The sequence below is a fragment of the Aythya marila genome, assembly GCF_965140915.1.
Source record: "Aythya marila genome assembly, chromosome: Z".
NCBI lineage: Eukaryota > Metazoa > Chordata > Aves > Anseriformes > Anatidae > Aythya > Aythya marila.
The window spans coordinates 18,706,978-18,719,584 of record NC_139080.1 but is presented as its reverse complement, the minus strand read 5'-3'; the positions used below and the strand labels follow the sequence as shown (position 1 = coordinate 18,719,584).

The 12,607-nt window shown below is 44.4% G+C and overlaps 1 protein-coding gene across 2 annotated transcripts in view; it reads left to right on the top strand.

Annotated features, from left to right (window-relative positions):
- PLPP1 (phospholipid phosphatase 1) overlaps positions 1-12,607 on the top strand; it is a 59,092-nt gene that overhangs the window by 44,486 nt on the left and 1,999 nt on the right. For both annotated transcript variants that reach the window (XM_082783223.1, XM_082783224.1), the window contains exon 4: positions 737-794. In XM_082783223.1, the coding sequence (XP_082639349.1) occupies positions 737-794 (58 nt within the window). The remainder of the gene's footprint in view (positions 1-736; positions 795-12,607) is intronic.

Sequence of the window (12,607 nt, the reverse complement as noted above, 5' to 3'; positions counted from 1 at the left end):
GCCGGCTGCCCACACCTCTCAGCCTAGAAGCTCCCTTTAGAAGAAGTTAGAGGCAATATTGCTACTTCTTAAACGAAATAACTGAGTATAAAACTGTTTCCATAAATGTGGGATGGGGTGTCACCTTTTGCACTTGGCTGGCTGGTGAACTGTCTTCCTGCCTGTCCCCTTCAGTGGGTCAGTGGTCAGTCTGTACGAAGTGGTATGTTTCACAAATATGTAGTACAAACAGCTAAACACGAGCAGTCACTATCAGGCAGTATTTAACAATATTCATTTATGAATATTCATTTTGGGTGAGTATGCTATTTGTTCTCATAACCATACTGTGACTATCAGATAGGCACTCTTAAATTGATGATATTTACACTTTTTTAGTTCTGGTATTTATCAAGAACACAACACAAATATACTGCTTTAATACACGCTTGATTTCTAGTTTTAAGGATGCGCTCACTTGCTAGTCAAGCTTTAGTCAAAAGACAGGCAGTTACTACCAGATGTTGAAATCAATTTAACATTGAAATAGGATAGCTTCTCAATAGTGAAATCAGCCCTCTTTTGTCAAAAACTGTCGTCAGACGTTAGTGATGACTTCTGTGCACAGATAGCATCCTTGAAGTAATAGCATGGGGATGTTTGCATTTTCCTTGTTCACTTGTGTAAAATAACTTAGTATCATTGTAGACTGTTGCAAATGGAAAAATAATGAAATGTCTGATCTCTTTTCTTCCAGACTCTCGTTTTACTCTGGCCATTCATCATTCTCCATGTACTGCATGCTTTTCCTAGCAGTAAGTATACTCTTTCCATCTACATGCCAACAAAAAGTCTTATTGACCACAAAATAGAGATATTTGCTTGAGCTGTTTTGTGCAAGGGACACTAAAATAATAAATGTCTGACAATGAAATGTGCAAAGCCTACTTAAAGAAACAAACACACACGTGGCCTTAAACTGTTGGCAAATTATTTTGAGTGTTGTATTGTTTGATATTGTTTATGTATGATTATCCAGTGCTTTTTCAGTGAGTGCTTCTTTGAGTGCTGATCTTCAGTATTGATCTTCAATACATTTCAGTCCAAGTCGGCTAGGGTAACTCATCAACCCTAGAATAAATTTTGTAACTGAGAAGTTTATACATATATACAGGATGGCACAGGATTCTCATCTGTCAACTATTTTTAAAAAAAGGCAAGTGTCTTTACTTGTTCATTGTCATTGGCAGTCTCCAAAATTGTATAGGTCCATCTGTTAGGTGATTTCAAAAAAAGACCAAACAAACCAGAAAACAGATCAAAATCACTGTGTCAATGATATGGTGAAACAGTTCCTGCTGTGTAGCAACCTAATACTGATTTCCTCCATTGTTTGATTATGTGTGTCTGATATAACTTATCCTTGCGTGGTTTTTCTTGAGCAATGTGAAAATGTGGCATTGCATCCTTTCTGAAGCACAAACTCGGAGATGAGAACTTAATAGGTGTATTATGAATATGGTTTATAATCTATACTAACTGGATTACAGTCATTGGTCGAGGATTTCAATCTGTCTGAACTTTTATCTCTGTCATGTGTATGAATAACGAGCCCTGCTTGCTGCAGCTTGTGGGAAAGGAGGTTGTGGTCAGGAGGACTTCTCAGCCAGTATAGACCGAGAAGAAAGGAAGTTGCTATTTTGAAACCTTGCATCTGGTCATGAGAACTCCCCCCATGCCTCAATTACGTGCTGTAACACTGAGAGACCTTTTAGTTTTAAACAGTGTTCTGCAACTTTGGCTTTCCATGATGCCAAGGAGCAAAGATTAAATCTCCCCAAAATATATTAGACAAAGTGAAAATTGACAAATGCACCAGGTAACACTGATTGTTTCTGGGTCTGATGTGATGGGGTCTGAGAACTTGTTAGTGTTAGGTCAGAGGTTGGACTCTTGGAGGTTTCCTCCAACCTAGATAATTCTGTGATTCTGTGACTTCAGACCTTGTTTGTTTAACCTACTAGGATTTTTTTTTTTTTTTTTTTTTTTAAAAAGCAGCCTTTGGCAAAAAGGTGTTTTTATTATTTCTTTTGAGGATGCTAATTTCTCCATGTGGGTTGAATAATCTTTTCTACAGTTGCCTATGGCATTGGGTGTTTTTGTTTTTGTTCTTTTAAATCCATGCAGGAAGCTTGTGTGGAGAGTTGCTGAACTCCTGCGCTGAGTTACAGGCAACTGCGGGGTTTGTGTGTCTATGCATCCTTCACTCTTCAGCAACCTTCTGTATGGGGAAAGAGGTGGGATGCTGGGGGTCAAGTCCTTCCTCTGTATGCCACTTGGAAAGGCTGTAAATCCAGAGTTTGTGTCAGCACCCTTAAAAAGTAGAGGTACAAATACCCTTAACTCTCTTAACATAACATTTATTTAACAGGGATTTATCATAGATTAGTTTGTCACTCAGGTGTGGCAGCCAAATGTTCAGAACAGAGCTAAAGATTAGTGAGAGCAGTTTTGAAATCACAGGCACAAGAAGGAACCTAATTCCCAAGTGTGCTCCCCTTCAGAAGGCCTGGGTTGGACCCATCCAGCCGTGCAGTCATCCGCATGGTGGCTGGTGCTGCAATACTGGGATGTGGGAGATGATGCAAGAAAATGCTGTTGTAGCCCTCAATTTTGTGCTTCTTGTATGCTCACTCACCAAAAGAGTTTACCTTCTCACATGTTCCCTCCTGAACTATGTACTGAATTCACACAGGGTCTGATTTCGGTCAACTTTTTTTTCTCTAGTATCCAGACCCTGGCCAGAGGTGGATGATGGGTGCTCTCCTCCTTTTCCTGCACCTCAGTTTCTTGTCTTGTGTCTCTGAAAGAGCTATGGTTGAGTACAAGTAGTAAGAGGTTTTGAGGAGGTTAGACTTTAGACTTCTACTTTCTTCAGAGAGACATCTGAAGAGGGTTAACAGCTCCTGTGCAGGATGTTTTTTCCACTGATTGATACAGTACTGCTGCATACCAACCTCTGCACTGAATGCAGGCCTTTCAATAAAAGACAAAACAGGTGTATTCAAGCGGGTAGCAGCTGCAGGAAGGTGGGACAAACTTGCTTTCTCACCCTCCACCTTGCCCGCGTGGCAAGGCAGAGTGCTGCCCCTGGCTGTACACCAGACCTGTGGCATTTGATAACCTGCTTGTTAGCTGACCTCTCACGCTGGCTTCAGCTGCTCCCTGCACACTTACTCCAGCTGCGGACTGAGTCATGAGTGGGACAGGGCCGTGAACATGTGGCATTACTCATCGGCAGCGTTAATCACAACCAGATGCACGCATGCTGGTTGCCTAAGGACGAGAAGAATCTGCCTTGTGAGCATGCTGCTGAATGTTGCTGAACACGTGTACTTTGTCAGGTTACGCATTTCAGAAAGGAGGGAGCGCTTTGGGGGGTGGGGGGGGGATAAAATGGGAAATGGTCTCTGCCACAGATAGCACAGGCGCTGCAGCCGTGAGATGGCAGATGCTGAAAGTATGTGGTTTGAATCAAGCCACCTTGCAAAATGCTAGGCAAAGGTATGAAATGCTTCTGCAGCTTCAGGTACTTAAAACAGAATGGATGTGCTACAGATAAATCAAATTGTAGCTGCACTTTCTGTTCTGTGCACCTGAACAGACTGGTTAGAAATGAACATGATGAGGTCATTCATTATTAATTTTCAAATATTTTAGATGCTTTGATTTGTGAACAGCTATGGCAGTGTCTGTGGAGTAATAATCCTTCTGGGTCTTATTTCCTACTTTGCAGGATGTCTTGTTGCTTTGAGGATTGAATTAAGGAGGAAGTTTATCCTCCTGCAACTATATCAGAATGATTAAAAAAAAAATCAGGAGGTGTTTGTTTATGCTTGACTTCCTATTGAGTGTTTATTCTCTGCTTTACTCTTTGCATTGTTTCTGCTTCTCATGGAGATAACCATGCTGGTTTTGATCTTTGGAGGAAAAAAAGATTATTCAATATTAGCACAACTCAAAATGCTGCAGTTGCTTCAGGCAGCTTTTTCCTTAGCTAACAGGTAGTTTCCATTACCACATCTCTGAAGTGCTTATTTTTGGTAATACCTGAGTGGGCCTTAGAAATATCTCTGTTGCCATAACCCGTGTGCTTCCTCTCCTGAGGAAAAGTTCAGTGCTTTTTGGGCTGGTGGGGAGCCCAGCCATAAGGCAGCACAGGGACTGGCACGGGTTGTGCTGTGCTGGTTACAGGGGCATAGTACTCTGCAGGGAGCCCTGGTCAAACCATTGGTGACATGAAAAAAAATAATTAAAAAATGCAGGTCAGTGGCAGCTCCGGTATTTGAGCTGTGACCACACGGCTCCCCTGGTGTCAGAAGGGAAAACTGCAGCTTTAAGCAGACTCCTGTGGTGAAAATCCCGTCCCAAAGTGAGGGCAGGGTACTTGGAAATACCCCGCAGCTCAGTCTTTATCCTTAAGGGAAGGATTTTGTGGTGATGGTGGTGGTTTTAAAGATCTCTTGGGCATCTTCAGACTTTTGTGTCCTAGAGGCTTTCCCCAGAAGCAAGCCTGTTAACTAGATGGTCTCATCGTCTTGCGTCAGGTATCTATAGCAGAAAAATGTATGATCTGAGCATCTACAGGGAATCGTGCTCAGGGGATTGCTGGGAAGAGTGCTAGCTGAAAAAGATGGTAATCTGAACTGCAGGGAAGGAAGGATAGGAAGGAGCTGGAGGGTCTAAAATTCCAAACTGGGCATACGTGATTTACGCTTAGGATGAGGTGAGGAGATGTGGAAGAATCTCGTGTCCCATGAACAGTCTTAGGCAAGACGCATCTGAGAATTCACAGCATTTTTCCTAAGTTTGTCTTTTGGTTTGTGGGGCAGGCTTAGAGAGCAGAGCTAAACTTTGAACTTGAGGAACGGCAATGTTTCCTTGTATGTAATTTGGGCTCCTGACCCTTGGGAAGCTTTGCTCCCCAGCATTTACAGTTACTTAATATTCCTTTCCTAACTCCTTACCTTCACACTGCTTGCCTTCTGTACGTGCGGCAGGTGGGCTTCTAAAGGGTTGTCTGAGTAAAAGCAGTGACTGCCTCATACCACGTCAACTAACACCCCCCTAACTGAGAGCAGCTTCATGGAGCTTAAAGCCTTTTCCAGGAACTGGCAATGAGCACGGGCTTTGCTACCTTCTCTGTACTCTCAGTGTTGGTGCACAGAGTCTACGTGAACTGATCTCGTGTAGCTCGCTGCGTGTGACCATCTGGCATGAAAACAGACGCAGGGGCATTGCCTGTGGCAAACCAGAGCTGGGCACCTGGCCCTGAGAAAGGAAACCCGCTCACCTGCGGGGTGAGGAGGAGGAGGGACGTGGTCATCCTGCTTTAGAGCTTACCTGTTATTTCATAAAGCATTTATTAGATAAATGCTTTATGAAATAACAGGTAAGCTCTAAAGAATGAAAGAATGGCAACACGGAAATGTGGGTTCTGAGTAGCTTCAGGGAATGTTAAATAACTCTAATCTGCCTGCTTAAATAGCGTGCATCACTCCTATCTTTATGTTATAGATCACTGCTGCTTCTTCTTTTTAAACTGGATATTATGATGCCGTGTCCCTTACAGCAATCTGGCCTCAGTTTTCAGCCCGCTTCTAGGATAGGCTCCTGTTTTCTTCTGTATTTTTGTCAGCATAAGGAGTGGAGCCCTGCTGCAGGGACCTGGCCGAAATGCTGTGCTATTCCTGGGAGGGCAGCGTGTTTGCCTTGCCCAGGGTGGAGGCGGTGAGGGGTCTCTGCAGAAGGTAACTCGAGTTGCTTGCGAGCTCTCCCGCAGCTCGCTGGGAAAGAACATCCTGTGTGCCCAGGGAAAGGGGAAATTGTAGAAGAGCTGGAGAGTGACTGGCATTTCAGTGACCCGGGCTCGCAGCTCACTCCTTTAGCAGAGAGGGGACGTGTGCTAAACACAAATGGAAGCAGGGTTTAGGCTGTTCTGTTTTTATTTTTATTTTTTGTACTTATGCTACTAAATGCGCCAGTCAAACTTTGGGCTTGAAATCTTGTTTGTGTTGGGACTGGAGGCTGAGTGAAACAAAGGCTCCCGAGCCCTGCTTGCATGTTAACACAGCGTTGTAGGTATGCCTGTTTGCTTAGCAGTGTTTCTTCACTTTCCCAAACGCTGCTGAACAGAGCCATGAATGTCCCTAATATGTTCCTGCCCACATGAAAGCTGAGCACTACCCAGTCTTCAGCAGCTAACGGAGAGGCATTTCCTACCGAGAGCATTTTGGCTGCTGCTTTGGGCTGAGCCTAGCACGCTGCTCAAAGCAGAGATGAAGAAATAAAGGACAACTGTTCGTGCTGTGAGGCTCAAGTATGAAGGCACTTGTGCTTCTACTCCTATGCCCTTCCAGCACACGCTTAATATCAGTACTTAGGCTCTTCTGTGGTAAGCGAATGAAGCCAAATGCCTTCTCCATTGTGTGCTTGGAAACTGGCTGTTGGCAGTGCCGAGGCTGCTGTGAAGTGGCTCCTGTGGGACAGAGATAAAAGCGTTGCAGTGCTTTCCTTCCACTGAGGCTTCCATAACTTGGTAGGTACAGCAGAAAAACACTTGTTTCAGTTTCTTTCCTAATAAAAGGGCCAAGTGTTAGTATTTACAGCAGAACAAAAAGTTACCATTTACCCTGCTTTATGGTAAAAATGGTATCAGCAAACAGCGATTTCTGCAGCATACAGCCAAGCTGAGGCTGGAGGATTACTACTACTGGTGCTATCACTTATCTGCTGGGAAGTATCTCTGTAAAGTAGATGAGCGTGGCTTTTGAACTGGTAAATGACAGGATGTTTCCCCACTGCACGGGAGGCAGCTCTCAGTATCAAATGCCTTTTGATGGCAGCTGTCTGAGACCAGCCAGGTTAGTACAGACATTGCCTTTTCTATCTAATCTGGCCGAGTTTAGCTCCTGAATTCATCTGTCCCATGGGTCAGCCCCCTGACCAGCTCACCATGCTCTGAACATCAGAGCTGTTGCTGGCGTGTCAGCATGGAAAACGTGGTTAAAGGTAAGAGGGGTGGGCCAACAGCAGCCCAGGTATATCCCTGCGTTGAAGGAAGTGCAGACCTGTGTCCTTTTCCTTCTCTGGAAGGGGGAGAAATAATTCTGAGTTCTTTCTCCTTCATTTCTGCACACTCAAAATAAAATGCTGGAGCAGGTAAGCCAGAGGTCATAAATGTGTATTTTTAAGAAAATGAGTTCTTACTAAAAAGGCAAAATAAACCATGAAGTCTCTTAAGGTTTTGTTTTAAAGCAAATAAGCAAAAGCCCCAACTCACAAATGATCCATGAATTCTGCGACATCTCTGGGGTGCTATAAATAATAAAAACCGTTTGTGTTGTGTCTCCTGCTTAGAACTACAGGAGATAGGTGCTGTCCGTGTTAATCCAAGCTTTGCATCAGACAGGCTGCAGTGTGACTCCTGGTTTGCAGGCAGGGTCTTGCTGGTTGGTGCCTGGGGCTCTGTGTCCATGTCAGTGCCCTGGGTACGGAGGGAGCTGTCGCACTCGCATGCGGTGCCCTCACATAACCGCACGCCTCTCTCTGTGGCAGTTGCAGTGTTTCTCAGCACATCTTGTTTCTGTTGGGACACTTTTGTGCTGAGAATGGCGATTTTTTTACTCAAGTTTCCTGGATTTCTTATACTGCTCTGATTTCCAGGGTTTGTGCTAGCTGAAATATGAATAATAGCTCCTGTACAAAACAGCTTTCATGCAAAGGAAAATCTGAGTTTCCTGTAACAAGCAAAAGGGAAGGGCTATTCTGCAAACCTCCACAGAAGTGGAAAGCCTGGAAGATGTGACCTAGGGGGGGAACTTTTACCCCGGTGTTGTCTAGTGCAGGCAGGGTAGAGGTCTTATTATCTGGATTATCGAGCAGGCGTGGGACAGGAAGACAGCAGGCCATCCACGTGTCTGTGAACACTTTCTGTTGCTTCTTATTTATCATTGTGCAAGGACCCAGGTGCATGTGTTGTCTTTTCCATTCTCTTGGAGGACTGCGTGTGAGCAACAGCTTGCACTGAAAATGCTGGGCTGCAAGCTGTCGTGTGTAAGCTGGTAGTAAGGAAGTTATTGGGGTACCCTCCCCTTACAGAAAGGCAGCTGAAGGTGGACTGCTGCTTCGGCTGTCCGTGCATCCACAAAGCTTCCTGATGGAAAACCCCGTCCATCAGGGGATGGAGGGAGGATGCTGTCCTTGGGGTGTCCATAGAAACACAGTTCCTCCCATCCTACAAATGTGCCTGGATTGTCAGTGTTTATTCTTACGTTCTTATCCCCAAATCTTTATGTTTAATCATAATTACTGAGGCTGCTGGTTCTCTTTTTCTAAGTCTAAAGGGCAGCACTATTGCCTCCTGTGCTTTCTCTTCTTCCTTCCATCCCTTCATCATTAGCAGCACAAACCCAAAACACGCTACCTCTTTACCCCCTCTCCTCGCCCCAGAAATCCCAAAGCCGACCGCATGCATGTGTTCACACACTCGAGGTGGCTTATGTGTAGCTATTTCAGAGCTGCTTGGTTTGGGAAAAAATCCTCATGGTGGGTTTCCACAACTCCGGTTACTCCTTGTGGCTCTTGGGACTTCTTGGGCCAGCTGATTTGCTTTCAAGAAGCTTTTCTACCTGTCGTCAGTCGTGGAGCCAGAGAGTTACTACAACTGCAGTAGAACCTTGTGCCCGCTAACAGGGCAAATAAATTAATAGCAAATGGGGCTGTTTCTTAGTGCTCTGGGAGATACTGTGACGACGAAGATTAACCACGACTAGTGCTCTATTTACTTGCTTTTATCAAGTTTATATTGGACTATTGTGGTCTCGAAGTGGGACTAATTTCATAGGAAAACTGATCTTTTGCAACTTTCTTCTTTTTCCCCCAGCTCTTTATCACAACAAGGCACCTATAGGGAGTGTGATTAACAAGGCCTCTTCATACCAGGAAATAGAAAATCCTGTCAAAGAGAACAACTTTCAGTCAGTGACAGGGCAACTCAGTATGTGCAGGCACTGAATCGTCCTGAGTGAGTGGAGGAAAGGTCCCCAAAAGAACCCCAAACTTTCTCTGCTCCTCCTGTACTCATAGGAGGACTGGCAGTGCAGGGGGATCTTCTGTACCTTTGTACTGCAACATGTATGTAATAGGTTTCTGGACAAAAAAAAAAAAAAACAAAGCTGAGAAGATACTAAATGAAAGATGGCCTAGAAATTTTCAGATATTTAGTTTTGATATTTTATAAACGACCCTGGTGGAATGAGTAGGTTTTAGCAGATGTCAGAGCGTTGTGCCCTGAAGGCAGGGCCGCGAGGTGTCAGCTGCTCGGAAAGTCTCTCGTGGAGCCGCAGATTACAGCCCCGAAGTCTGTCTAGGAAATAGTCACCGTACTTTAAAATTAGGCAGGCAGGCATGTGTATGTGTATTAATACTGCTTCGGTGGAAGAGCAAATAGTTGAAAATTATGCCAGAAATGTTGAGTAGCAAATAATTCTCCAGTTGCAGAGACCCTTCCATTCATGTCTGCGGCTTCTTGCAAGAAGCCACAAAGTGGCTGTGAGTTTCTCTTCATTCCTGTGTGTATTTTTAGAAATGAAGTACTAGACCATAGATTAAGAAGAAACTTGTGTTCAGGATGTGTGTGGTGTAGAGAACATATTTTCATTATAGAGTAAGCATTAGCTAGTGAAAGAAATGCTGGTGATTATTTAATCCTATCACAAGAGTGTTTCTGTGAAATCTATTTGTGCACTTCGAAAAAACAAAAACAGGAGGAACTGGAGCAGGGAGGAGAAATAGTTCACAGCTGAACGGTGTTTCTGGAAGAGCAGATACTCAGAAACAGGATAGCAGGGAAGAAGCAGCGGTAATGTAACCGAACTGATGGGAGCATGTTGCAGCCAGAACAGCTCTAGATGCTTGCGCTGCATCCGTGGGCTCACGGAAATTTCTCAGCCACAAGTGAAACACTGGTGAGAGGCATTGCAGGCATGTTAGCCAGATGAAGTTTCCTAAAGGTGCAGTTTCCTAACGTTTCCTGCTGCTGCTTCTGTTGAAGAAGTCATCAGGGCCAGAACAGCAGTCGGTGTGAATGCGTTTCAATGCCAGGGCATAGTACATGATGCACGTAATGCTATGTACAGGGCTCTCGGGCACACTTCTGGTATCAAGCTTGTTTTATTTTATATTTGATGGAATCAGAAAGCAAAAGCTCCTTCTTCATCGGAGTGCTTTGTTTTCCTGAACATTACTGACCTGTTTCAGCCCCAATCTGTTGCTGTTGTCTGAGTCAGGGTAGGAGGAACAATCTTTGGGGAGGGCACCACTGCCCGAGCCCATTAAAAGTAACGTGAACGTGAGGTTACCTGTTCAAAAATAACACGGGATCTGCCACTGCAGCAGCTGGCTTGTAGGAGAAATGACTCCACGCCTAATGAGCAGGACCAGAAAGCACAATTGTAACCAGAGGAGCAGCTGCTGCTTCTGAAATTAAACACAGCCGCCCTCGGCCGCACGGATGCTTCTCTGCGGTGCGAGTTCTCACCCTTCACAGGCTGGGTTCTGGAGCAACATAAATCCATCCCCTAGCAGGGGGTGCGAGAAGGGCTCTGAGGGTTTTCCTTACAGCTTCTGCAGCTGGAGCTGTGCAAGCCTTTGCAAGAAGTGCTGAGAACTGGTGGAAGCCTGTAGCTAACCGTGCATCTCCTACAGGTGGTGAAGCAGCTCCAGGTCTTAATTATGACTAGAGACTGCTCTCAATGCAAATGAGACCTCTGTGTAAATGTTAGAGCCAGCTTGCAGCTTTGTAATGCAAAAAGAAAATCAGAAACTTGCCCTGAATACATGCTGCTTAGGGGAGATCCAAAGTTCTTCATTGGTAATTTGGTGTTGTGCAGACTGGTATGGTTTCTCAGAGCTCGATTTTTGGGAGGCTTGCCTCATTTTCTTCCTTCAGAAGGAAACTCAGTTTTCCCACCTATCTGCAGTTGCATAACCCTTTTTCTTAATCTGACTGCGTGCTTCTGCCAACTACCATAAATGCTTACATGGAAAAAGCTTTATTACAGCAAGGTATTTTTAGCTGCCTTCAGCAGAATTCAGTGGGAATAGGGAAAGGGGAAAGAACAGCCAGTATCAAACCATCAGCCAGCTCTTTGTAGACTACCAGCATGTGCTCTGAGGGCCCACCTCGGCTCTCTGACACCTGGTCTGCTTGAAGTACATCCAGAAGTAGCATTAATGTAAGAGCAGCGTAACACCCTTCGTTAGAAGAACTGTGTGACAGATAACTTACAAAGTGCCTCAACAGTTTCCCCTTTTTCCTTGTGGTAAAATTAAGGTCCCCAGAAATATGCAGAGTGCTACTTAAAGGAAAATGTTTTCCAGTTCAGGCTGAGCCGAAGCTTCTTCAGAGTCTGATTTCATCCTGACCTTGCTATTAAAGAGGAGCAGTTATGGATAGTGTTGATCTTTTTGACGGTCCATTTATAGCTGAAAAAGTCAGCATGTCAAAGCCATGATGCAAGTTACTCAGAGAAACCAACCAAACATTCCTCAAATGTTTAACTTTGGAAAGTAGCACCTCTGCCCCTACAGAGCGTGCTCTGTGCCCATATTGACACTGTAAATGCGGTGCCTCTAAAGCTAGCCATGGCTTTTGGGGCTGGCAGCGGAGGGATTTGCCAGGAGCTCAGTGTGTTGTCTCAGTGCCTGATGTCTGCGTCTTAGTTTGCTTCTGTGATTTTGCGAGACTGTCAATTAAGGATTTGTACTAGACCTGGAGTTCCTAGATGGTATTGAGAGATGTACTCGATGTTAAATATAACCTCCATCTGCATTGTTCTCCCCAGTAAGTTCAGTAACCATGCTGCCTCTTTTAACAAGATCAAGTTCCAGAGCAAACCCAATGATGTTTACAGGGTGGACAGTTAGAAGCTCCTCTTATGGCTGAAATAAGAGGTCTCTGTCGTAGATAGGACAGAGGGGACACACACTGGAGATCCTGTGTTTTTTTTTTTTTTTTTTGTGTCATGGAATGAGTTTGGGGCAACACATCAAAATCACAGGTGTATATATATATCTAAGATAGAGCCAAGGGGGAGAGAAAAAGAATGGAAACTGCATAGAAACTGCATCCATCCTTCTGCGTACCAGACAGGTAACATGGTTAGTATGCAGCTGGAAAGGACTGGGAATAGGTTAAGTGAAGTAAACCACAGACAGCTGAGGAATGTGATCCTAGATCTAGATCATGACACTTGTTGGTTTTAACACGTAACTACAGCTGGAATGTTGTGCTAGAACTTTGGTGGTACTAAAGGTAACTGGAACTGGGAATAAGGCTTAAAAAGCTGGCTTAGAAGTTGGCCAGCTCTGTGCATAGGCTGTGGATTTTACTCAGGTGCTTCCTGCCTAGAGCAAGACGGGGCTCTGCGTTTGTAAGAGGTACATTTCTGGATGTTGTCATGTCTATTTCAACTCAACTCTGAACAGACTGAAGGCAATTTAATGTAACTGCTTTGTACTTACAGCATCTTATAACAACTTCTTTTTTTTTTTTTTTTTTTTTTTT